The 27,119-nt window shown below is 41.5% G+C and overlaps 1 protein-coding gene across 1 annotated transcript in view; it reads left to right on the top strand.

Moving 5' to 3' along the window:
• Nucleotides 1-26,401, top strand: part of GREB1 (growth regulating estrogen receptor binding 1) — a 63,973-nt gene extending 37,572 nt beyond the window's left edge. The window contains exons 15-32 of the mRNA XM_044419184.1: nt 739-931; nt 2,167-2,303; nt 3,454-3,793; nt 6,184-6,299; nt 8,193-8,395; nt 8,975-9,064; nt 11,005-11,564; nt 13,210-13,312; nt 14,242-14,400; nt 15,587-15,729; nt 17,805-17,966; nt 19,115-19,319; nt 20,172-20,346; nt 20,431-20,649; nt 21,072-21,207; nt 23,039-23,239; nt 23,533-23,671; nt 25,979-26,401. Coding sequence (XP_044275119.1) covers nt 739-931; nt 2,167-2,303; nt 3,454-3,793; nt 6,184-6,299; nt 8,193-8,395; nt 8,975-9,064; nt 11,005-11,564; nt 13,210-13,312; nt 14,242-14,400; nt 15,587-15,729; nt 17,805-17,966; nt 19,115-19,319; nt 20,172-20,346; nt 20,431-20,649; nt 21,072-21,207; nt 23,039-23,239; nt 23,533-23,671; nt 25,979-26,142 — 3,445 coding nt within the window. The 3' untranslated portion in view covers nt 26,143-26,401. The remainder of the gene's footprint in view (nt 1-738; nt 932-2,166; nt 2,304-3,453; nt 3,794-6,183; nt 6,300-8,192; nt 8,396-8,974; nt 9,065-11,004; nt 11,565-13,209; nt 13,313-14,241; nt 14,401-15,586; nt 15,730-17,804; nt 17,967-19,114; nt 19,320-20,171; nt 20,347-20,430; nt 20,650-21,071; nt 21,208-23,038; nt 23,240-23,532; nt 23,672-25,978) is intronic.
• The last annotated feature ends 718 nt before the right edge of the window (nt 26,402-27,119 follow it).

Genomic DNA, 27,119 nt, shown 5'->3' with positions numbered 1-27,119 from the left:
TGGGTCTGTCTGTCCAACTGTCATTCAGCACCTTACAACCAAGGCCCTGACACCTAAGTTATGCAAAAAGTGTAATGCATATTAAGGGGATCCTGTATAATAACCTTAGGGTTATTATATTTTAAAAATGCATTAAGTGTTGCCATTAATTTAAATGTACCTATGTGGTTGCAGACTGAAGTAGCATCTTCAGCCACTAGCACCAGGTGTCCTTAACCACCACATAACATTGAAGCTGGGAGAAATTAGTCAGCTAAGGATCAGAGTGATACGACCACAAATTGCCACTCATGGAAATGGAATGGACAGAACCCTTGGGGGGCTATGGGGTACACCATGTCACAGGCCATGGTTAGAAGTACCCAGAGTCATGGCTTTGCTCAGATGGGACAGCCATAAGGTGTGACAGGCACAATAGGACAGGCATGATGTATTCTGCTCTGACAGCTATGAAGGTTTGTTTGAAGGCTTTGGGGTGTCAGGTGATGGAATTTTCAACCCTATGCAAAACAGGGTCCATTCACTAGCAACCAGTAGTTTGTTACACAATTTTGTGTTTTTGTATTAAATTAGCATCATCGTCAAATGAATCCCATTGCTTAAATCTCAAAATCTGATTAGTACCAAAGTGGTCCATCTGAATGTAAGAGGGTTTAAAAATCTGTGGCGGTGCATCTGTTTTACCCTTTGTCTGTGTTCATAATGCTAACTCCTGACCACACATTCACTTTTTTACAGTGCAGTTCACAGCCTTTATCCTCAGTCAGATCCAGCCATGGGACTTGTGGACAGACTGCTAAACTGCAGAGAGGTGAAAGAGGCACCAAATATTGTGACCCTTCATGTGACTTCTTTCCCCTATGCACTGCAGACTCAACACACCCGTATCAGCCCATATAATGAAATTCACTGGCCTTCGTTGTACAACAATGTAAGACGATACAGGATGGCTCTAACAGCCATATTGTAATGGAACTTTGATCTATATTTGCTTATTTCCAGTCTTCAGAAACTTCTGCCATCTTTTTCTAACTCTTCTCTTATTATATCTCCTCTTTTGGTTTGATTCTCTGATCTCTACTGTTCTTGCTTTCAAAGGAGAATGGAATTTAAGAGTGAAACTTGAGGGTGGATCTTAAGAGTTTTTGAGAACTGGGGAGCTCTGGTTACATCCAGTTTATTGTTACCCCTAAGAATTCAGTGTTCCCCATATGACCTGAGGGTAGTAGTGCAGTGGCACTAGCACTTACTTTAATTAGTAAGAATGCTGACATCATCTGCTGTCATGCTTAGAATTTCCTGTTCTCTCTGCGCTTAGCTGCAGTTCTCATAGTAGCTGAAGGAAGGTGCAGAATACATTTTACACAACAATATATTGATCCAGTTCACACAGAATGGAAGTAAATTGTGAGTAAATACATCAACCCATGATTTGCTATGGCCCATGCCTGGCACATGTCACTGCTGGTTTGCATGTTCAACCTCCGGTCAGCCCATCTGAGGATTAATTATGTCATCTGAACCCAGATGCTACAGGTTTTAATGGCTGGTTAAACAGCTGACTAATTTATTCTTAATCAATCCAGAGTGCGCCACTGTTATACACAAATGAGGCCATTGTTCCCTGTTGCAATGAAGATTATTTTGCTGGGGCTTCAGGGGGCAATTCAAACACATTCACTTTACAACGACCACCTCCTGGTGGAGATCAAAATTGCTGGAATGGGTTTGTTGATTTGGATCAACCCTGCTGCCTGAATTTTTGGACCTTTGTTTGAGGTGTGGCTTTGTGGGCTATCATGATGAGCCCCTGAACTGACCACCACACCACTGCCTAAGAGAATACTCCAGTACTCCCACAAAGTTGGAGAAGATTTTGGAGTGCACTTTCTGTAAGTGAGGGCACTGGACATTCTAGAAACAGTCAAAGAGAACTGATATTCACACCGTGTGGCCTGACTTGATGCCTTGTGAATCATGCTGCCACCGTTTCCAAATCCATTCCTAAACAAATATTTTGTTCAAGAGGAAAATTACTATTAGCTATGGAGAAAGACAGGATGTTAGTTATTGTCCCCTATCTCTGTGTGTAATGTGATTATGTGATGACTAGATTGAAAAACCTCCTAATTACCACAGCACCTTTAATAGGTACATTTTTTCTAGGGTGCAGACTTATACCACGAGAACAAGAAGTACTATGGATTGCCTGAATTTATTGAATCCACTCTTTCTGGACATAGCCTTCCATTGCTTCGTTATGACAGCTCTTTTGAAGCCATGGTCATGGCATTAGGGAAAAGGTATGATTGCCCTATTTAGGAAAAAAAGAGCAATATAATTTCATACCTAATGCTGCATTCCACGAACTGGAAATTTGGGTTCTCTTTCTCTGTACAATCTTTGCCTTTTGTCATTTTTCACCCTGGTAATGACATTTTGAGTAACAACTGCACGCTGTCCATTGCAGTTCTAGTAAATGTTTAGAGAATGGTGGTCATTAGTGAGAAACAAAATGTTGCAGTGTCTTCTTATCCTCTAAGGATGCTTCCAGATGAAAGGTTCCAAGCACCACTAATCAAAAGGCCTTGTGCAACAGCTTTTTCTGGCTTAATGATGAGTGCCCCTGTTGGTTGCTCCAAACAGCAATTCTACTGCTGTCAGGCTTCACGGCAGTGATGGGCAGAGGGGGAAAAATTCAGAAGGGATGAAAGACATTTTTTCCTTCCCTGATCCCACTGGTGGAACATTCCATTTGTGCTGCTGTATAACACCAGAGGGCTTCCAACTGCAATCTGTATTTTATAGCGGTGAAGGTGGCTCCATGTCCCAACTCTAATTCCCTTCTCCTTGTAAGTCACAGTGGGTTGCCCTTGTAAGAACCTAGTCAGTGGCTTCTACATACTTGGGAGATTCCTTGGGAACACAGATGTACATAAGCTTGAGAATTAAAAGAAGATGACACTGCCACCAAAAACACCCCACCAAAACTGTCTCACAGACAAGAAAGGGGCAAACTAGATGACTGAAAGATTATTGCATCCTAGTGCAAGCTGTTATACCGATGAAGACTCTCTGGGACTAAAAGGAAGGTTATATATGCATTTTTTATCAGAGCCACAGTCGAGAAGAAAAGAATTAGATTCCCCCCTCCCACTGCAATCCTAACAAAGATCATTCCCTCAAACTCCATGTCTGATAGATATATTTTAAGGGTACATGTGAGTGCTCTGCGTCATGGCTACTTTGGCCTGTGAGACTTGCAATCAAGTCCGTGGCTGCAAGCAGTTTGAGATGGAGAATGTGTCTATCTGTTGGGCGTGGGGGGACTCTGGTAAGTCTCCTGGAGTGGGGCTTCGCCCTTTCATTGCGTGCACATTATAGTACCACGGAAAGTTTTATCATGTTCTACAAGCAAGCATCATCGCAAGCTCATCCTGCCTTTTGTTTCAGGTTTCCTAGACTGCATAGCACGGTGATACGGACATTTGTTCTCATCCAGCATTACTCAGCAGCCATGATGGCTGTCTGTGGCTTGTCCCAGATGAAAAATTACACGACAGTTGAAACTCTAGAAATCACTCAGAATCTCATCAATTCTTCGCGGCAGTGCCCAAGTGGGCACGGGCTGATGGTAGTCTTAAGGATTCCGTGCATACCATTGGCAGCAGTGGCTTATGAACGACTCATCCATGTGAGGGAACGATTAGCCCTCAAAGACCATTTTGAAATCATCTTGGGAAACCCAAACTCTGGAATCACCATAGGAAAGCACTTTGTGGAACAACTCAAGGTAAAGGGGCAGAGAAAGGTGCAGATGATGTGAAGCTGCTGATTTGCAGCTGTGGTTGGCTAGAATGCTTCTATTTGAGTTTAAAATTTGGCCACTACTTTGCTGATTAATTCCATTTATTAAGGGATTGTCTGGGATTTGTGTCTGTGTCGTCTGAATGTGGGGGAAGGCTTCTGTCCAATTCAGCGGTGGCTGCATTAAATTTTGGAGAGCTCCCAGAGCCCACATTTTAGTACTGCAATGGGGCCAAAGGCATAGGGGTGAAGCCAAAAATACAGAAAATACCAGGATGTGAAAGTTTCACAAAACCTTTAAGCTAAGCCTTAGGAGAGGCATTTCAACTGTTTAGAATGGGGAAAAAACTGCAGAGAAACCAGGAAACCACCCAACAAATGGTGGTGGGTGCAAAGGGGTATAGCCTTCCAGCGGAACCCAAAGGGCCAGATTGGCCTCTGGGCTTAAAGTTCCATGTCCCTGATTTGATCCAGGGGTGTGTGTATATTTCTTTTAATCAGAACCACAGCTGAGAAGGAAAGCCACAATTGACCCTAAGATACCATGGCTTAAGTTTGGGCTGACCAACTATGGGAAAGCCTTCTGCTTGGCTGTGGAATTAGGAAAGTTCCGACTTCAGCTGTACTGCTGAAGAATAACAATGTCCATTGATAGGAGGCCTTCATTCCAGTAGGGGAGATTTCTGTGGAAGAAATAAAGAAACCGAAGGCAGAAAATATTTTCTTAGTGTCAATATTCAGTGCATTAGTGCACCTTGGTGATAGTTTCATTGGTTAATGGCTCCCCCATTCCTCTCTTGTTTAGTTCAAAGTAATTTGTATTTATTTAAATTAGGGCTGCAGCCTTATTAAATATATCCAAATTGTTTAGTCAGAACAATTTTAAACAGGATTGACAGTAAAAGCCACACTTTTTATTTTTAGGACATCTTAGTTCTGGTGTCTTATTATTAAATATGAATTTTCTTTCTAGTGGGGATTTTTGTTTAATAACTTATCAGTTTAACTATCACACTGTCAATCAATTGTAAAACTACTATATTTTTAAACTACTATACTATATTGAAGTTTTGTTAGTATACAGATTATTGAAATGTTTGTGTGGACACTCACACACAAATGAATGCATACGTTTAGTGCTTGTTCCCATCCAAACTTTATTCATTGATGAATCAGTTAAAAAGTAGATGATCAAACAAACAAACATTTTAAGAACTGAAGATTACTCATAAATACAAAGATTGCTTTGTAACCTGCCCAGAAAACAAACAAACAGAACTGAACATCGCTCATAAATACAACGATTACTCTTTGTAACCAGAAAGCCATTTTGTCTAATGGGTGATGTAGACATTTATTAAATGATAGCTTTTAGCATTTTAAAAGTGATCTGCATGCATTATCTCTGTTATAGTTGTTTGTTACATTTCTGTTCCCCATTCCTCCAAAGCTGAGGATGACATACAATGTTCCTCAGTTCCTATTTTGTCCTCACAAAAGCCCTGTGATGTAGGTTAAGCTAAAAGCTGGTGAGTGGCCATGGCCCTTCAGTGAACATTATGGCTGAGGTTTCCCTATTCTAAATCTAATATTCTAATCACTACATAGCACTGACTCAGCAATCATGTAAGGTAAGCCAGAAATATTATTCCACTCTTAGAAAACAACCCTATGAGCCTGGGGGCACATCCCAGGGGCCATGGGAATGATAAGAAAAGAATCTCTTCAAGAATGTAGATTAAGGTCCAACTTTGGAGGGTTTTTAACCCCCCAAAGTCAGAGTTCTCCTCCTAGCATCACAGAGCCACCACAAACATTTCAGTAGTAGCTCCTTCTGCAAGGTTAGAATTCCACTACAGGGGGCAGGTGGGGGAAGAGGGGAAGAGCACATTGGGAGTATGGTGATATCCAGGGAGGCAAGCAGCTACAGATCCAAAGGATTCACAATCATTTCAGTCTACAACCACATCCGCAATATGGACTGGAATTTAGAACAGCTCTGAGCTAAACTGATGGTTTTGTTAAAGTTGAAAAAATATGCAAAGAGGGAAAACGGAAAGCAATCTGACTTTCTTCCTCATCTCTGTCCAGCAGGGCTTAGAAAAGACCAGAGATTCCAGTATTGGGGTACTCCGTTTTCTTGACCCCACCTCCTTTAGGATTGCTCTCTTAATCATACTATAAATTGAGGACTGAATAACAGTGGCCAAGATCAGCCACCATACTCTCATCCAAGCTATGGTTTGACCAGGGACTTGGTGCTTCATGCTACTAATTGCCCTACATTCAGTCTTAAGCATGAAGCTTCACAGCTGTTTCTTTTTCTTCAGCTGATCCCTCTATGTGCTAACTGGTGTGCTTCAAATATTGTGACAGATCTGGCAGAAAATTGAAGATGCTGAATGGAGGCCCCAGACTTATTTGGAACTGGAGGGCTTACCTTGCATATTGATCTTTAGTGGAATGGATCCACAAGGGGAATCCCTCCCAAGGTAATAATTTTGTACCAGAAACAATTCCATCCTTTATCCCTACAACTTCTCTTTGCTATGTCAGGAGCAATATGAAATCCATTATAGGTTTCCTACCTGTTTGAACAGGTAAACCAGAGAAAATGTGATGATACCTTTGTATCAAGGTATCAGGGTATTCACGTTTTATAGAACCCATTCAGAGTTTGAGTCCAGTTCTTGGAATTCCAGGAAGCTCAAGATAAGGAAAAACTTGATTTGCTTTGTTGTTTGTATTCTAGTACAGAATCATCATGCCTCAAATTATTTTTGCTAATCCTACCCCTTGGTTTTGAGACTTCTTCCACATTAAAGTAATCCTTTAAAACATTTATCAGAAGATATAGGGGGTTGTGTCCAACATTAATCCTACTTAAAGCAGGTTCATTGAATTGAATGAGATTTAAATTAGTCATGAGTGACTTAAGTCCCATTCATTCAGTGGATCTAATCCAAATACTCGTAGAACAAACATAGGCTATAACCCAGTGTCAAAAATATATATTGATTTCTTTCCTTTTTTGAAAAGACAAGCTGATATTCTTAATATTGTCAGTCTTGAAAGGCTATTGAGGACTTACCCAGGTGCTCATTTGGAAGCAATAACAGCACAGCTGTTGGAAATTTCTTACTGTAGATCTACATTTCTTGTAAGCCAGACCCTGGGCAATGCCTTACAGTGTCAATCTCTGCTAATTTGATTATATAGCACTAGCATAAGGGACCTCTAGTTTCATTAGCTGACATTAAAGGATTCCTTGGGAATCTCATTGTGTCAGTTAGCACAACTGGCATTGCAGTAGAGGGCCCTTATATTAGCACAACATATTTTGGGTTGCTTAATTTAGTCTACTTATTCTATTTAGTTCCTAGTTTTTTGCTTGCAAAGAACTGAAGCTGGCTTTCATAGGCCTCTTTCTTCTCTCTATTATATTCTTACAGAGACCTGTGAGGTAGGTTAGTTAAAAATGAATGACTGGCCCAAAGTCACCCAGTGAGCTTCATAGCTGAGTGAGGATGGGATTTTGAATCTCCTGAGTCCCAGCCCGACCCTCTAATCACTGTGTCACTGGCTCCATAAATGGATTGACATACTAGGATACTGCCCTCTTTTCCATATTAGGACCACCATGTGGGTATGGAAGAAGCTGAAATCTCTTCCCGGGTGCTCGCTTTCCTAAATCCAACCCTCTGTATCCAGAGAAAGGAAATAAGGGTCCATTGGTACCCTGTGCATTTGAATTAAAAAGGAAAGAGAATAACCTGCATGCTACATAGTTAATATATTGTGTAGTTTAGCCCTTAGTTTCTTACTGTAATGAGAATACCTTACAGTTTGAGCCTTTAATAGGACAAGGAAGAATATAGGATACCCCAGTCCAGCTATAGGAGTGCATATCAGAGCTTCTGAGATGTGGATCAGTCTCAATCATTTATTTGGAGGTGTTCTGGGAAGCCTGAATCAAGGTCCTCTTTCACCCCTCCTTCCTCACAGGGCTGCGGGGGAGGGAATTCAGTTCCTGCTACCCAAGCAGTTGACCAGGCATGAGCACAAAGGTTCCTAGCCCTGTATTTTTTAAGCCTTTCATGCAGTTCTGTGTGTTGTGTGAAAGGGAAATGCACTATACCCATTTACAGGTGATATTTTCTGCCCAGCATCGCATGCATATCTGCCAGCATTGCCTGGGCTAGTTGGCAAGTGCTTTGATTGCAAGTATTGCAGGAGTCACGATGCTGGAATGCAACATATTTTTGCTATTTTACCCTCCTATGTACCATAGCCAGAAAATGATAGCGCAAAACCCTTTTTATCATTATTACAGGAATTCTATGCCATTCACACACAGGGTTTTTCTTTCTGTCTGATTTCTCAAGGTCCTTGAGATACTGTGACTTGCGCTTGATAAATTCCTCTTGTTTGGTGAGAACCGCCCTGGAGCAAGAGCTGGGCTTGGCAGCCTATTTTGTCAGTTCCGACATCCCTGCAGAGAAAGGGGTAGCAGCAAATGATGTCCTGGAGAGTGACCCAGAGAAGCTAAGCAGTACTGATAATGAAGATGAAGAAACAGTAACAGAAGGTAGAGGAGCATCCATGGGACCCCAAGGCTAAAACAGCCTTCCTTAAGTCAGCACCTTTGGGATGTGTTGGACTGCAACTCTCATCATCCTTCACCAACATGACCATGTTGACTGGGAACAGTGGGAGTTGAAGTCTAAAACATCTGGGCAACACTAGGTTGGGCAAGTTTGTGCTTTGGGAGGACTAGATTTTGATGTACTGCAGTAAATGGAACTCTGGTAGCTTAAAAAGGCTTAACCCACTTTCCTTGGGTTAAGTGGCAGTTAATCTCCCTAATTCGACCTGGTGCTGCACTGAGATGGCCAAAATCAACTGTTTAAGTGCTTTGCAGGGCAGGAGGAGCACAGAAGCAGCTTTCCCTCTGCAGTTCTCCTGCCCTGCACAGAATGCCTGCAATCCTCTGAGTTTGGAGGATTCTGAACATCCTAACTGAATTGCATTGGTGAAGGGAACACTACACTTCCGGCTTTGCAAATAAGCTTCCACTCCTTTAAGTCCTTTGCATGTTTAAGTTAGGTCAGACTGATCACATTCAGAAAATGTAATGCAAGTTAATTTCCCCTCAATTGCGGAACAGGCTCAGCTTCAGAAAAGAGAAGCCCTGTCAAAAGGGAAAGGTCAGGCTCACATGATTCTGCAGCATCGTTCGTCTCTTCTAAAGCATCAAGTAAGACTTCAGCATGACCTGTGTTCAGTATTTACAAAGGACATTGAAAATGTGACAGGTTAACTTGTATTGCTACTCCTGTTTTATGCTGCGATTTTTGTCAATGCTCATATGGAAAGGGATCAAACAATATTTCGGCTTCGTGCATTGTATCCAGCAGTGGGATTCTGCTAACACAAAACTTTTACTACTTGAGGAAGACCTGTTTTCATCTTGTATACACAAGTGTTCACTTCTGCCTGCACAAACCATTCCGCAAGCCATTCTGTAAGGTATTGCGCTGCTTGTTACGATTAGTCTAGCTTGTTACGATTACTTGTTAGTCTAGGTTGTTTGCGTTTGTTTGAGTTGTTCAAAGGGGTTGCCTAGCTGCAACCAGAATGGTGGCAGCATCTCTTTGCATTTCTTTTGCTACTGTAAGATTGGATAGAACTCTCTGAAGGCAACATCTGTGCTTATGGGATTAAATGAATTTCGAAAATGATTAGGAAGAATCTTTTCAAGCAGCACTCTTAAGCATAGAAGGCAGGAGAACTTCCAGACTATGATTTCAAATGCAATTTGTTTGAATGGTCTCTTAAGTTTGGCCATGTGTAATAGAGAACAATCAACCTTGTTCTCTCTCTCTCTCTCTCTCTCTCTCTCCCCCTCTCTGTCTCTGTGTGTGTGTCTGTGTGTCATCCATGCACTTACACACAAATGAATGTACAAGTTTGGTGCTTGTTTCCATTCAAAGATTATTCTGAGAGAGCTATACTGTGAGTGAGCTGTGTATGAGCTATCCCTCTGTCCATCTTGGAGCTGCTTCATGTATTCAGTTGGCATGTGTGGGCATAGCCATCATGAAGGAAAACCTGTATACTGTCACCTGGGAGCTGCGGTGTAAGTGTATATTTTGCCACAGGAACATAGATCAGGAGCCCATTGCATGAACCACCTATGAAACTGTGGCAAAGTAAGTTCTTGTGTCAGATTCCACAAGTGATGTTGTACGTACACAACTCTTAGAAGAAAAAACATGCATAAAGCAGCCCTTGGTCCTCTTAGTTTTAGACTTTCCCTGTAGGACTGTAAAATAAGCAATGGCCCCTATTTCTTTCCCTTGCCTCTAGGCAAAGCATAGGGAATGCTGCTAGCTGATCTGTCCACATTTTCTTTTGTTTTAGGGCTTATCTGCACAACTATTTTAGTGTGGTGATAGGAAGGGGTATACATCGGTGCTGAAGCCACCTCTTGTTTGCTACTTACCACTCTAGTTTTAGAGTTTCTCCAGTCATGTGGGTAGCTAGAATGTGGCCATCAATTGATGCAGACAAATTAGTTTAAATTCAGCAATCCAATCACCTCTCACTGTCTCACAAGCGACAGTTCAGCATGTTTGACATTGCCACGTCACGTGCTGGCCTGAGCCTTGGGCCTGCATTTCAGTTGTGCATATTGTCAGCAGGTGATCTGGGTTGACACTCCATGGGGGTGGCAGTGAAGAAGGTTGTTGGGGTGGGGGACATTGCACCCTAATGTTTTAACACAAAGTCTGGTACAGTGGTGGGATACCTCTTTCAGCCTGATGGTCAAATTCAGTTTTGGAGAAACTTTTCAGGGATGCATTCCAGTGAAGGCAAAGCCAAAAGGAAAAGCAATGGGGCTAAAAAATGCCAAAAGGGCCAACCCAGTGTAGCTCCAAGCTTTTACTTCTCATAACTGAGCCTTCGTAGAAGCATTTCAAATGTTAGAAGGTGGGAAGGGGAGGTGTGAAGGTAGCATGGCAGACAGGAACCTACCAAGTGATTGGTGGTTGTGGCCAAGGGATGGGGCCAGGGAAGGGGGCAAGGCCAAAGAGAGGGGGCACAGCCATCTGGAGAACCCTGCAGGGCTGGACTGGGACCCTGGACCTGAGGTTCCTCTCCACTGCTCTAATAAAACCTAGGTTTTGTTCTTAGGCACTGCCTTCTGTGGTGAAACATCTCCTCCCTTAGCAAATGCAGGGGAGGTAGGAAAGTCACCTCATCAAGTCAGCACTACTGAAGAAAATGTGATCAACACTGAAAAGCACAGACTGAAAGTGGACAAAGATTCAAAGTTGACTGTGAAAACAGCTCAGGCTTCCATCACTTCCTCGTCACCATCCCCTTTCTCATCTTCCTCTGTCTCTTCTGCACCTACCCATAGCTCTTTCGTCCTGCAGGCATCTCAGTGCTCCATGGCAAAGGCATCACAGCAGCCCCCCATAGTATATCTCCCTAAACTGGTGTATGACATTGTTACATCTGCAGATAGCACAGGACTCCCCAAGTCCTCGTCTCTTTTGCCATATCATTCAGTCATGTGGGCAAGTTCTTTCCGCCCTCTCATGAGTAAAATGATGACCTGCACAGAACAGTCCCTCTACTATCGCCAGTGGACACTTCCCAAACCAATACACATGGACTACAACAATAGGAATGAAGGCAGGATGGACATCTTCCACCCAAGGAGGCTGCTGCTGAGTGGACCACCACAGGTATGTCCAAAGTGCAGGGTCATTACTCTTAGTTGTGTTTTGTGAACTAATTTTGCCCTACTCTCATAGAACCTGGGACTCTCTGCATGCAAGTTAGGGTGCTGTTCCACTGAGTGATGTCCTTTCCTCATGGTGACGCATATGCTTTCTTCATGTTTCAGCATGTAGTAATCAGGGTTAGATCTGAACATGGGAGTTCCAGTTTGGCTTTTATGGCTAATTCATGAGCTGTCCGCCTTGCATATGTCTAATCTCCCCTACCCTCTCTTCCATCTAAGGTAGCAGGTATCTCAACACCTTTTGATGATACCAGGCACTTCAGGCCTCCCCCTTTTTGTTTACCCTGTATCTTCTGCAAATTCTGCTTCTTCTGAAGCAGTGTTTCCCACATATTAGTTCTTCGTGTATTTGTTTTTCCTTTACACACAGCCTCCCCATATAGTTTCAGTTACCATACAGTCTTTAGCTACGTAATGTCCCCTCTTTCTTCACTGGGATCTAAAATCAAGAGCCACGTGATCTGTGGTTGTATCTGATTAGTCAGATGTATTGCGACCTGTTCCAGGTCACGCACATACCTTAAAACTGGGTATCTTTCTTCTGGAAATATATTTTGACTGTTGCCAACTCAGATTTCTCTGGATGTTCAGAAATAGGGCATCTTCTTTTGGTAATCTTGGAAGATTAAATGAACTGAGAATTGAATGGAAAGTAGATATACTAGTATTGGTTTACTGTGAAAATCTTACTTAACGTTTATGTTTGCTGCTCCTGGAAGTGACTCCTTCCATTCTCCCTGATGCCTAAAATTGCGTCTAGAATACCTCAGTATAATCATCCTCCTGATGGTCTTTAAACCCCTTCACAAAACTCACCTTTTCTTCAGTCTCTATAGCTTATTGTCACTAAGCTAAATCATTTGCAGTTGAAATAATCTTATGTACTTCCTCTGCTTAGCCATGTCGATTTCCCTTTGTTGTTTTGCTAGGCTTTTCTATGTAAGGCATTTAATTAGCATTTCTCATCCCCCTTACATACAGTTGTTTTCAGGTTAAAATTGTGGCCATTCAGTGTTAACTTCTGTGTCTAAACAGCACTTCAGGTAAGATTAGAGTGGGGAAAATGTAGTGTTCAATTTAAAAAAGTGAAAAAAAGCTTCTTCACTTGTAGATTTATGCTGCTGTTATGCAGTAGAAAAGACAATGCGCAAGTGCTTGTGTTTCAATTCTGTAGCAAACCCGTACAGTGTATTAACACTCATGACTAGAAAAGACCTTGTTGTCTCCTTCATATGGTAAGCCACTTGGGGTAGAGGCCTGGCCTATTCATCTTCCGTAAAGTGTTGTGTGTACAGATGAGGAGAACAGCAAAAACAGTCATGAAGATGATGTAAAGACCTTGTCTCAAAGAGGATATTTAGTAGTCAGAATAACTAGCTTTAAAATAATATGGCTTCAACATATTCCTAACATAAAATTTTGAGTATACCAATAAGAATAAAGAGTAACTGTCTGAGTAACAGGAATGAAAATCTAGAGGAAATGTCATATGTGGACTTTGACTGACACATTGAAATGACTTGGTCTCCAAAGCATAATACTTAAAGCAAAGAGCTGTGTTAAGTTTCTGATGTGTATAATTACAGATAGGAAAGACGGGGGCCTATTTGCAGTTCCTGAGTATCTTGTCTAGGATGCTGATTCGACTGACAGAAGTGGATGTTTATGATGAAGAGGAAATCAATACTGGTATGTACTTCAGGTAGAAACCTTGCTTTGAGCAACTGTGATTAACTTCTGGATTAGAACCTAACCTAATTCACTCATTTACTTGAGTTTTCATTAATGGAGCCCCTTTACTGTCTATTTTTTCAATCCTTATTTCATAGTTGATCATATTCCCAAATACTTGTTTTTCCCTCCAATTTTTAGTCAAGATGATTGAGTGCATCTTGACTTCTTTGCTAGAGAGTTAGCATCAACAAAATAATTTGAGGCACTAGGCAAGATCTGACATTTTATTTCTATGTCATTTAAAAGGTCAAAGCTCTTAGAGTGTCTGAAAAAGAAGCCCGAGGCCAAGTATTCACCCCCAGAGAGCTTTGGCTTTTGGGTGGTGTAGAAAATAAATAGATAAAATAGGGAGTCAGATTTATGAGAACAGCATGAGAAAAGATTCTTTCCCTTGAACTACCAAGAAGGCTCTCCAGTGTTTGGGAGACTTCTAGTAATATTTGCAAATTTGATGTATCCAAATTTCTTTCATGCTTGCAAACTTCATTGGTTACTGCAGAAACAAAATATACATCAGAGCTTGAGGCAAAGACAACCTTCCCCAACCTGGTTCCCTCTAGATAGATTGCACTGGAATTCCCATTATTCTTAGCCAGCAGAGTCACATTATTTTTATCCAGCCCATGGAAAAGTTCATTCAGTCATTCAGAAATAACATTCTGAATGTTCAGTCATTCAGAAATAACATTCTTCCTTCTCTCTTCCTTTTCAAATTCCATAATTAATTACAATTAATTTCTGATTCATCTCATGTTAAAAAGAGTCTAAAAGTATGAATAGGATGATTCTATTTTCCTGAAAGTACACATAATATCCAGTCTATTGCCCCTTCTGCATATATCCTCATGTTTTGTCAATTTGTTACTTTCTTATTGATGTTACAGATCTCAAAGAAGAACCAGGCCAATATTATCACCAGCCAGGGGATGTATGGCCTGATCTGGAAACATTTAAAAAAATGCCTTTTGATTATACTATCCATGATCCAAAGTATGAAGATGCAAGTCTCATTTGTTCAAAAATCCAGAAAATGAAAATTGAAGGTCAGAATACTTGTTCATTATTTGTTTGAATGAAGAGAAATTGTATTCATGTGTTACCTTTCACACAATAAAACAATACTGTCAGAATGATCTTTGCCTTGCTGCTGCCTTTTACTTTGAGATTTAATCTGGCTTTTTTCTATTTTAACTTTTTATTTTTTTCTATTATGTTTAATTTTGTTACTGGATTTTATGGTTTTAAAACTTGTTTTCCGAACTGCCCAGAAAGTTTCAGCAGTTGGGCAATACAGAAATCTAATAAAATATGTAAATATAATAAACATCATTCAGGATCTGAAGAAGAAATTTGGAGGGAAATTGTGCTTGATTTAGAATACATATCATCATCATGAGCCGGAAAAATCTCAGTCAAGTAATTTTGAACTTCATTGGCATCACTTCCCTGTAACTAGTTCCTTACCCTTTTCTGATTTCACACAGCTCATAGGAGCTCACATTAACAGCCCTCTTCTCTCATGTCTGCCTTCTGATTCCTTAAGTTTCTAGTATAGAACAGGGACAAAGAAAGGGGAGAACAATAGCAAGTCTGAAACTGCCAGTTACTTGAATTGTCTGTGAACTGCTTTTGGCTGCTGAACTGTAATTTGACACATGCGTTATAATCTGAATGAAAACGCATCAATCATCTAGGAGCTCCTTCCTCAACAAGCAACTTGTCATCCTCCGGATGTTTCAGCCTACAGCTTCCATCTTCCCTCATATTAGCATTGCTGGCTAGGGCTGATGGGACTTGTAGGCCCGTATGCCTGGAGGGCTACAAGTGGCTTGCTTCTGTTCTAGAAGGCTGACGAAGGCTTAGCTAGACCACTAGAGGGAGCAAGTGTATTCTAACAGTCTATAGAAAAAATATAATTTCCAAATAATAGCAATATTATTTTAACAGCAATATTGAATGTGTGTAGGGCACTTTAAATTGTTAAAAGTTTTTCACATGCATTGTCTCATTAGTTAATTTTTAAATTTATTTTTTTTAAACCTTCAAGTTATAGTTACTTATAGTCTCAAAATGTTGATGGAGACAGAATTTTACACACACACACAGAGTAATTAACATGTCTCCCACAATGAAAGCCAATTTTTGGCCCCCATTTTGATTGCAATCAGTTTAATTTTGTCTTGGCCAGTACCCAAGTAACTGACAGTCGGAATACATTTATTTGTACAGATAGAGCAACAAACAGGAAGCCAGAGGACTCATATATGCGCCGTCAGACAACCCGGATGAGGTTATCCAAATATGCGGCTTACAACACTTACCACCACTGTGAACAGTGTCATCAGTATATGGGCTTTAACCCCCGGTACCAGGTAAGCCTGATACAAGCCTTGAAAACAAGTCCCAATGCAGCAAAAACACTGAAGCATGCGTCAGGTTAGAAGGGCTTGGCAATGCATTCCACACAGGGATGTGCACTGTGCAAAATCCATGCTGAGAAGTCTGCAGACGATACAGGTGGCAACCCTACAGAACACCTTCCCTCAGAATAGACCCCACTGAGCTCTCGTGGCCTTCCGAGTTGGCACAGACAGGATTTACATTGTTGATTTAATGTGCCATTGTGAGGCACATAGCAGCTTACAGAAAAACATTCTAAACTAAAAAAAGATAAAGCTCCAAATAATAACCACAAAGGTAACGTAATTGCAGCAGTAATACTGTCATTTCTGATTGCTCCAACTCCTACAATATATTAAACTCCAGAAACCTTTCAACAAACAGTGTTTCTAAAAACATACGCTTTACTTCATTCCCTTTGATAGGAGGAAACATCGTGGCTGCTGGCCAACCAATAAGGCACCTATGGACAACTCAGGGTCTCTTGGGGGATTTCCCAAGCATGTAGAAAGTTATGATTGTATATGCATAAGACAAAACGCTCTTGAGGAAGGCTTGACTTTTAGCACTGGAAACAGTTAAAAGTCCTGGCATTCATCAGAGCAAGGGGTTAGACAAAAGGAAGGTAGGAAACAGGCCAGTTTCTTTCCCCTCTCCCACAACAGTGGCCAAGGGGGGAGAGATTCCCCACCTCCATCCCTTATTGTACCAATCAGACTGGGACTGGCTGGAGGTATTGGCACATACTCATCTCCAGAACTGTCCTCCCTTCAGTTTACTACAGTGTGATAGTACTGTGATGTAGACGTTTTTCACTGAAGTTGCAACACAAGGAAGTTTATAAATTTTCCTCCTGCTGTTCCATTCAGGTTGGGGGTTGCCTCCCCTCTCCTCTCACCCGCCACTTCCCTTCCCTCCACCATAATCACTTTTTGGGAAGAGGGAGATTGTCCCCAAGTCCTTGCAAACCACCTGAAGACCTGGAGGGAGTTTGTGTCAAGGCTGTGCTCCTTGCCCTAGAATGATGGCTTTGCTTCCCAGGGGAAGGATAATCTCTGCAGGGAGTGGAATGGCATTCGTTGCAATCCCACACAGGTTTCCGGGAGTTCCATGGCATACTCCTACGTATCCTGAAACAACATCTGAAAACAACAGCATTATAGCTGGACCAGTAGAATGAATATATTTTATTCTTGTGTGTTTTGGTAGCTTTTTTTTTTTTTTTTTTTGTGGGCGGGGGGGACCTTATTTAGTCTGCAATTCCTCAAGAGCTTGGATCAGCCAACATGTATGGTCCTCTTCCACCCCATGTCATTTTAACTTTACAAGAGTCTAATGTTGAAGTTAAGTAATTTCAGGCCATGAACCACACTGAGATGGTAATGTGTATTATTTCACTTATTGTAAAATATGTTCTCCTGATGCGTTTCAGTGACCCTCTCATTCTCATTCCCTCCTCTCGTTGAATGGGGACCTGGACTTACGTCCCCAAATCTTGCTCTGATGATACCTGTAACAATCTTTTGTTGTCCTCACAGATAGTCACTCAGTGAATTTCCTGATGATACCTGGCTTGGAGGCCAGGTCTCTCCAGTGCTAATCTTAACATTCAACATTAGCTATGCAAAGACTAGCTAAGATTCAGCTTTTGACTCTGGGGCTGGAACACCAAGTGTGTTCAATGCATAGTTAAAGCCATGCCTGATCAAATTATTTTTAAAGCTTGTGGAAGACTAGGACACCCCACTTCCCATATAAATATCCAAGAGAACATTGTCTGATACTGTTTCTGTGGAGGCAGGATTCTATATCCATCACCACAAATAGACATCAGTCTTGAAATAAATGGTCCTCCCTGGACCTATTAAGGCTTGTTCGTAGCTGGAGCATAATGTCTGTATTGATGAATGCATTTTGTTTACAGGATGTGGTCTCTTACCACTGTTCTAATAGCTACCAGGCATGTACCAGTATCTTGGCTGGTAAAAGAGAGCCAGAATGTATTGCAAGGTTACACTATTATATTTTTATCATCCTTCTTTCTCAGCTTTATGAATCCACTTTGCACGCTTTTGCCTTTTCCTATTCTATGCTTGGAGAGGAGATTCAACTGCACTTCATCATTCCAAAGTCCAAGGAGCACCATTTTGTCTTTAGCCATCCAGGAAGACAGCTGGAGAGTATGAGATTGCCTCTTGTCACAGATAAGGTAGATAAATAACAGCATGAGGCATATATAGATCTTGTGCTTCATTTTACAAGGTCAGGATTTGAATTGCTTTCCACAGTTTGGCCTGCTTCCAGGAGATGTAAAGCCCAGTTGCTCTGCTTTTCTGTAACATCTCTGCTACATAGGGGTACCTGCCCACAGATTTATTTATTTATTTAAAACATTTCTATGCCGCCCCCATCGCAACAAAGCCTCGGGGCGGCTCACAACAAAAACAAAAACATACAAAGTTATACACTAAAAATATTAAAACTCGGTGCATCTCGGCTTAAATTTTTTAAAAATCCTACATAATAAATTAACACTTAAAATAAGTTTTAAATAAAAAGGTCTTAGCCTGGTGCCGAAAAACAAATAACGACAATGCCAGGTGGACCACTCTGGGGAGCGCATTCCATAGGTGGGGCGCCACCGCCACCGCAGATGATCCATATAGCTCTTTGGAGCATGTCTGAGAGATAGCTGTGTTCATTCTTTCTGAAATGTACACCTTCTGGGTTTATACCATCATCAAACCTATGTGGTGGTTGAACACATGAAGACAAAACATCATTGCTAGAAGAGTTGCATGTCAGCAGTTCCCAGAAGGGAAGCTCTTATCTACAGTTAGTCTGTCTACCTTGAAGGGACACCAGTGTTAAGTGAGGGCTCACTACATGCTGCTTTAAGTGCGTAGTGCAAAGATGATCCTATGTTTGTTTTTTTTCCTTTTGTCTAAGTGTATGGGGCCCTAATCTAGATCATATGTGTGGAATATGTGTCAAACCTTCCCACCAACCACTCACCGCTTCCCCTTAACTGATCTCCTTGCCATTCTTTCAGCTGAGCCCATTCAATACAGCTCCCATCAGCTATTCTATGGGTTGGTCAGCTCAAGGGGACTTCCACTTGCCCAAATATAATATAAACTTGGTGCTTGTTTTGTTTTAACCTTCTAGTGCCAGTCCCCTTTCTTTCTGAACTCAAAAGAAAGGACTGGTTGCAGCTCCCACTCTGTTGTGAATCATGAAGTGCTCAAGCCAATGGACTTGTGCTCATTCATTCATTGTTTCCATGACCCTCTTCACCCCACTAACTTTTGGCATATATTAATCATCATCATAATACATGATTTTCTAAATTTACAGAACCAGGACTACATAAAGAGCCCTACCTTTACTCCCACAACTGGACGTCATGAACATGGACTCTTCAACCTTTACCATGCCATGGATGGGGCCAGCCATTTGCATGTCCTAGTAGTCAAAGAATATGAGATGGCAATATATAAGAAATACTGGCCCAATCACATCATGCTTGTTCTGCCAAGTATTTTCAACAGTGCAGGAGTGGGTAGGTATATTGTGAAATAGTCAACTGTGTGAATGATGGGCACAAGCTTTGATTGTCCAATTGGTCAAATTTGGTTGATTGGTGGAGGGCTGGTTAAATCACCAGTGGCCAGTTTCAGCTGGTGAGGCCCATTTGCTTATTTGCTGGTTCTTTAGTTGCTGAATTGCTGTCTGGGAATGAAAATGAAAGTATAAGTGATGAAGCTTTCTTACAACTTTGAGTGCTAGCTTTTGTTCAGTAAATTGTAATTTATCTCACAGTTCTTCCAGCATATTTAAATTAGGGATGTGTAAGGAATCAGTTTTGGGAATGCAGATCTGACAGATTCCCTAGACTTGGCTCCTTGGATTTGGTTTGTTTTGCTGTGGCCTTGAGTGCCTGGTGAGTGTGCCCAGCATCTGCTCAGCACTCTGTAGGAATGGAGGGCTGTGCAACATCGGTACACGCAGCATCCCTCTTCTGCACCATGTGCTTCATGCTGCTGCATCTGACATGGAAGAAGGTTGCTGGTTGCGCAAGCTTCATTCCACAAGTGTTCATGGAGTTCCTTTCAGCTCAGCTGTCTTTCTAAGATTGGGTCAAGCATGAGGGGAAGTCTGAGAAAACACCCAGCATCCATATTAAGGATGTGTTGTTGTGTATATTTATTTACATTTGGTTCATTAATTTTTCAGTTACAAGGCAGGTGATTAAACAACTACACATTATTTCATTAGTTGATGACCCTAGAGTGAAGTGTATCTCAATGTAGGGGAAGAGATGTATTCATCTAGTAACAGATTTCTAGATTAAAGGAAGTTTGCGTTCTTCCCACTGTACAGTGTAAGGTTTGCTTCTTTGGTTTGGTTTTAGGTGCTGCTCATTTCCTAATAAAGGAGCTGTCTTACCATAATCTGGAACTTGAACGAAATCGGCAAGAGGAACTAGGGATTAAGCCCCAAGATATCTGGCCTTTCATTGTCATTTCGGATGATTCCTGTGTAATGTGGAATGCTGTTGAAATTGATTGTTCTGGTGACAGAAAAGGGTAAGGAGTCATTTCTTTGGAGTGGAATACCCTTTCAAAATTTTTAATGAAATGATTTTGAAGTATTTTATCTACCTTTGGTAGTGAATACACATGGACTGAAAGGAATATTTCCTTGAAGCAAATCCTGCAGCATGTCGAATCCACTCCAAATGTCATCCACTATGCCTTGATTGGGATGAGGAAGTGGTCAAGTAAAACCAGCAGTGGTGAAATCAAGGAGCCATTCTCTTGTTGCCATGTTCATGACTTCATCATGCTGAATGTGGATCTGACCCAGAATGTGCAATATAACCAGAATAGGTAAGCCAAGCTTTGCCTGTGATAGCTGAAGTCACAGTAAACAAGTCTCTAAGCAGCTGCAACATATATTATCATAGTAAGTCCCACTGGACATGATGTTAAATGTGCCTTTGCATTTAGTGCACATGTGCTAAAAAAAAAAAGAAAATTCTAGGTCTTTAGGGGGGTTGTTAATTATTAGGATCACAGCAGATGAGGAGTGGGGAGTCGAACCCTCTCCTCCCTGCTATAGTGGTCTGGAAAACTACTCCTCCACAGCAGCTGTTTGCAGTCAGAAAAAATCCCTGCTGATCTACAGCAACTAATGTCATGCATATTTTGGCCCTTCGTCTACCACCATTTTGTCTTCTGTGCAATTAGAAAGATTTCTGCTACTGAGTGAGCAGAATGTCTTAAATTATGTGTTCTCCTCTTCCCAACAGATTTACATGTGATGATGTGGATTTCAACCTGCGTGCGCACAGTGCAGGCCTTCTGATCTGCCGGTTCAATCGATTCAGTGTCATGAAGAAGCAAATTGCAGTGGGTGGACAAAGATCTTTTCATATCAAGTCAAAGGTTAGCCTTCCAAGATATTTTTGCTACTATGGCAAAGTAATGCATTTGTGCATTGTAAAGCTGAACAATTTTATCTATGCATTTATTCAAATTTCAATACAGCTCAACAGCTGAAGCATTCTGGGTGGTTTGTGAAGCGCATTAAAAAACAGCAACAACAAAAGATACATTGTATAAGAAATATGCTAAAACATCATTAAAAGTTTACAGTACAAAATTTAAAACCACGTATTAAACAGGTAATAAAGAAGAAAAGAAAAAATATTAAGACCTGTTAGCAGCTAGCAGGGCCCAGAAGCTACTTGAATGCCCTGCTCTAGAGGATGGTCTTTACCTGGCAGCAAAAAGATAGTAAGGTTGGCAGCAGGTGGACCTCAGTGGGGAACTAGTTCCGTAAGTGGGGAGCCACCATGGAGAAGGCTGTTCCCCTTGTTGCCACCACATGAGCCTCCCTCGGAGGGGGCATTCGGAGATAGGCCCCAGAACTTGACCATATTGTCTGAGTAGAAGAAGGTCAGGGGAGGCATTCTGCCAGGGATCATGGTCCCAAGCCATGTAGGGCTTTATAGGTTAAAGCCAGCACCTTGAATTGGGCTCAGAAGGATATAGGCAGCCAGTGCAAGCAGGCCAGAATTGGTGTTACATGATCAGAATGTCTGATCCCTGTTGTTATTCTGCAGCTTCCAAACAGTCTTCAGTGAGTGACTTAAAACTGGCCCTGTTTTTATGAAAGGGCTATATCCCTAAAAACTAGATCTCCTATTTACATGTGAATAGGAGATCTAGTTTTATTTGGAGTTCCTATTATTTATTTGGAGCAGAAGTGGAACTACACAGAGGTATGACACTGAAAACCACAATCTTGTGTGCAGTTCTCTCTCTTCATAGTATTTAATTAAACATATCTGTGGTTTTTGCTGCTCTTTCTAGCAACAGCCAGTGATGTTGAATGTGTGAATTGGGCTGAGTTGGGGTGGGGAGAGAACATCAGGAAATGAAATGGGAAAAATTGGTAAGAACTCACGCAGGGCTCCTGTTTCTGATGGGAGATGAATCAGGGAAAGTTTCACCCTTGCAACTCCATTCCCATGACCTTCATGAAGAGACCAGTCTGGCGCCCTTTGCTAGTTGTCTTTACGGAGAATTAATCAATATAAGCAAGTGTGCCGATTCTACAACTTATTTGTGGGAAGGAGTGGCCTGCTCAACTGATCAGATCTCAGTCCTGAGACAGCAACGGAGTCTGCAGCCCCACAGTGCGAGAATGCTGTAGGACAGGCTCACTGGGGATGTGGTCACGTCGAGGCGCTGTGCCAACGTGGGACTCCCCATCTGATTTCGCCTTCAAGACGCTTGTGTCCATGAGGAATTTCATTTCATTCATTACATTTCTGTACTGCTCAATAGCCAAAACTCTTTGGATGGTTTACAAAGATATAATGAGATTTAATAGAAATGTTAAAAATTAAAACAGCTTAGCTACAAGCATGTAAACAGAGCAGACATGCATTCACACACACATCTGAACACTATCCAGTGGAAAGGATATGAATGGCAGTCTTCCCAGTGGCTCACAGTAGCCTTTAAGCCCTTTGCAGGCATGGCCTCGGAATTTCATTCTGGATATGTGATCCATATAATTATTCAGAGTTTGGATAAATAATATTGACCTGCAAGAACTGGAATCACTGAGTTTCTTTTCCCCTCTAATCAATCATCTTGTTGTGAGTCTTCCTTTTTGTTGTTGCTGTTGCCTCTATCTTGCACCTCAATGAAATTTCTTCTTAAAAAAGATAACAATCTGGATCCCACGTGTATGCTTTCCTTTCAGGTATCAGATAACCCTGTTCCTATTGCCCCCGCTCAATACATCTGTGCTCCTGACAGCAAGCACACTTTCTTGGCTGCTCCCGCCCAACTGCTGCTTGAAAAATACCTCCAGTACCACAGCCATCGTTTCTTCCCCCTCTCGCTGAAGAATTACAGCCATCCAGTGCTCTCTGTGGACTGTTACCTTAACTTAGGATCACAGGTAATAAACCTTAGTAATTATATAAAACTCACATAAGTAATCATACAATATTTACTATACAAAACTCAGTAGCTCTGAGCTGAGCTATCAGAGTAGAATTGGATGGTATTACTCTGCTTAGCCAGAGGAGGATGGTATGTGTTTGCTATCACAAAGTTCCTGAACAGCCCAGCAAAACCTGAAAAGATTGTAGGCATTACTCTGAACATAGACTGTGAGAATACTAACATGCACTGTGTTTTGGACTGAGAGGAAAATAATTGCTGCCTTTCCTCCCCCACTGCTATGATCAGATTGCTGTGTGCTATGTCAGCTCCCGACCTCATTCCCTGAATATTAGCTGTTCCGATATGGTATTCAGTGGGCTCCTGCTGTACCTCTGTGATTCCTTTGTTGTGGCCAGCTTCCTGAAGAAGTTCCAGTTTCTGAAAGGTAAGACAGTGTTGCTGACATCTCAAAAGAAAGAAAAAAGTATCCCATTGGTCTCCTTCATTGTGGTTTTCCTCATGTTCAGCCAGGCAGACTTTGAACCATTAATTGTTTAAAATAATCTTGATGTTGTCATCTAGAGAGCTTGGAGTTTTGTGGCTCCATCACTTCTAGGCACAACTTGGAATTAATAAGGGTTATTTGCATGGCTGCTTATCAGCTTCACACAAAGCAGTATGTCTTATACCAAAGCAGATGCTAGGATGTACCCAGTGTTAGCCCTACTTAGAGTAGACTTATTGGAATGAATAGCACTGAAGTTAGCCTAACTTGGGATACAGCCACACAAAGAGCTAGTATGGTATAATGGTTAGAATGTTGTACAGGGACTCAGGCGGCCTGAAATCCCCACTTGGCCATGCAGGAGGATTGTGAAAACCAGCCTGGCTTCCTCTGCAAGAGGGAAAAGGGTGAGGTGTAAATATAATAAAGAAATAAGCCCTATTTATTTATTTATTAAAACATTTCTATGCCGCCCCATTCGCCGAAGCCTCGGGGCGGCTCACAACATAAAGTGTAAAGTCTATGTCCTTTTTTTGAGTCTCTTTAGGACAGTCTCAAGAAGAAAATGTTTGGGTTGCTGAAATCAATCCAACCAATGCAAAAATGCACACAAAAGAAATCCTTTGTTGAACTGGTGTTGCACAAACCTGTTGCTTGCCTAGGCTAAAGAGAAATGTGCTTTCTGCTGGACAATGAGAACTGTTTTACACAGTTTATTACAGAGATGATACTCTCCCACATAGATACAAAATGCACCAACCCATTGTTAACACAAACAAACATTTAGATGAACATATGAGTGCTTATGTTCATGGAAAGAAGTTTTGAGAACTTGCAGCCCAGTGCTGGTAGGGACTGTCTCTAGTCTCAGGCAGAAGTCATTCCTGTCATCTGTTTCCTGGACCTTTTGGGCATCTAAAGTGTGTGCTCTTCCAGTGAGCTACAGTTCTCTTCTCTGTGCACCCCACAGTGCTCCATCATTCCATGACTGAGCACTTGTTCTTACAATGCCTGGAATGTTGTGGCTGCTTCTGCATGGTTGGGTCCCAAACTACTCTGGCAGTGTCTGCATCCTCGATCCATGTGGATCACATAAACAGTCTAGTTTTTCCAGTAGTAGCCTTGCATTTCCTGGGATCTGATGGCATCAGCAAGGGAAGTAACCACATCACCCATCCACCCTCATATAATCCATCCACATTCAGGCATATTGCTAGTTACCAGAGCTGAGCACATGGTTATAGCAACTCCACTGCAAAGCGGATATAACAGCCAAATTAACACTTATGAGAAAGAGAAGCCTGCTAGAAAGAGGGCATTATTCAGTGCAGGGCCAGACATATCTCCTGGGGAGAAGGAAATTGCTTTGCGTGTACTAGGAGTGAACTAGCCAGCCACCCAGTCTAGTTGCCAGCAAGAGCTCCAAGCATTCCAGAGATAATAAATAACTAACTTAACAAAAGGAGGAAGATTTACTAGGCATAATTAAGAAATAGGACTGAAACTCTATGACAGGCATGGGCAGAAAGTAGAGGGCTAGCTAATTGCTGGGAGTTTTGCAAAGAATGCTGGCTAGGGTTTTTTTTTTTTTTTTTTGTGATATCTTTCCCACCTTTGATTACTGGGCTGAAATTATTTAGTTGAGGGCTGGGGTCAGGAGTGGTGTTAGGGGATGGCCCACTAGGGCTAGAACTCCCAGTCTTTCATTTGGAGTCTCATTGATCTGGGATGGAGGCATCTGCCCTACTATCCTGCTGACCATTGGTTCTTGCTGAAATAAAGGCACCTTGGTCATCTTTTGTAGTTGGTCCCCCCCATGTGCTTCCCTTCCTGCTCCCCACTTTGAATTTTTCTGGCAGAATGCCCCCCCCATCAAAGGGTCTGTTAATAAGTCCTTGCATCCCTTTTGAAAAATAGGTGTGTCCTTAAGACACATGGTTCATTAAAGACACATGAACACACATGCAGACTTTAGAGCATAAGGAATTTGGTATATGCAGACTGGTGCTTTTTTCTTTTGTTTTCTTGTCCAGTGGTCCTGAGCCTTGGATTTTTTTGATACCTACCACTGTCCCAGCTGGGGTTTTGATTCTGTGTTGCTGCCCAGATGGACCATTTTATTACAATGATTCTTTGTTTCTATGTATGTTTTAGGTTTGGAAGCCACTAAGGCCAGTGTATGTGTGTACATGCATGTGTGCAGGAAGTGATAGATACACAAAATAATAGTGATGATAATTCCTCCAGGTGCCACTTTATGCGTCATATGCCAGGACAGAAACTCGCTACGCCAGACTGTTGTCCGACTGGAATTGGAAGATGAGTGGCAATTCCGATTGAGAGATGAATTCCAAACAGCCAATGCCAAAGAAGATAAGCCGCTTTTTTTTCTGACTGGACGACATATTTGATAGGGAATTTTCCAAAACATCGATGTGACCTAGGAAGCTGGCTTCTTTCTGACCAAATAAACAATTGTCAAAAAAGAAGAAAAGGGGAAAAAAAGGACTAAAATGTTTAGACAAAGTCATAAGAAGAGCTATTATATGGGCACAAAACGTAGGCAATTTTGAAATATTTGTATTAAAGTTATATTTTATTTGACCAATTTATGTTTATATTTCCAAACGTTGTTAGTTTTATAATTTAATAAGCTTGAGGAAATAATTCTTGTTACATTGGGAACTGAACCACTGCTTGAGGTGATTTAACTGTTTCCCCACCCTTATTTCTTTTTGCTGTTGTGTATATATATTATACAGATGGTTTCAAAATTAAACTCTTGTGGTGTAGTTCAAAATTTAGCAGTAGTTCTCTCCATCCACATTTTTCTTACCCTTAGAAACCAGCATACAAATGTTGCATCCTTAGTATGTTGTTACAGATTAGTAAATATAGCTATGTGAAACTGCTTTGTGAGGAGTCCTAAAGGCAACTTTACCTGGCAGGCTGTTTAGTGCAAGCCCCACTAAAATGGATGGGAGGTGTGCAAGAGTGTGCAGTACACATTTCTTGCAGTGTGGGTTGTCTAGGCAAATGTCCCAGTGGATTGTGCCTTATATCTCTATTCTAATGGAAACCGACTTTCCATTTTAACCTCATAACCACTTACTGTTTGGCATAATTGTTAAGAAGCAGCAATTTGTATGTTGTAGAAATGTAATTATAGCGACCTTTTCTGATCAACTGAAAAGGATGATTTTTTTTAAAAGGCTTAACATTTCAGTAGCTAAAGAGCATAAATGAACAGGCAATTAGCTGGAGCAAATGCTAACAGCAACAAAAATGTTTCAAAGACAGGTGGTTTGTTGCACATCCTAAGACATCCTAGGGCTCACTGCAAATAAAAACAAAGGCAACCCTGAGGCGCATTTAGTTCTTTGTCTGC

Source organism: Varanus komodoensis, unplaced genomic scaffold (genome assembly GCF_004798865.1).
Source record: "Varanus komodoensis strain SLA01 unplaced genomic scaffold, ASM479886v1 scaffold10, whole genome shotgun sequence".
Classification (NCBI taxonomy): domain Eukaryota; kingdom Metazoa; phylum Chordata; class Lepidosauria; order Squamata; family Varanidae; genus Varanus; species Varanus komodoensis.
The sequence above is the reverse complement of the archived record's forward strand: the minus strand, read 5'-3'. Positions and strand labels throughout refer to the sequence as shown.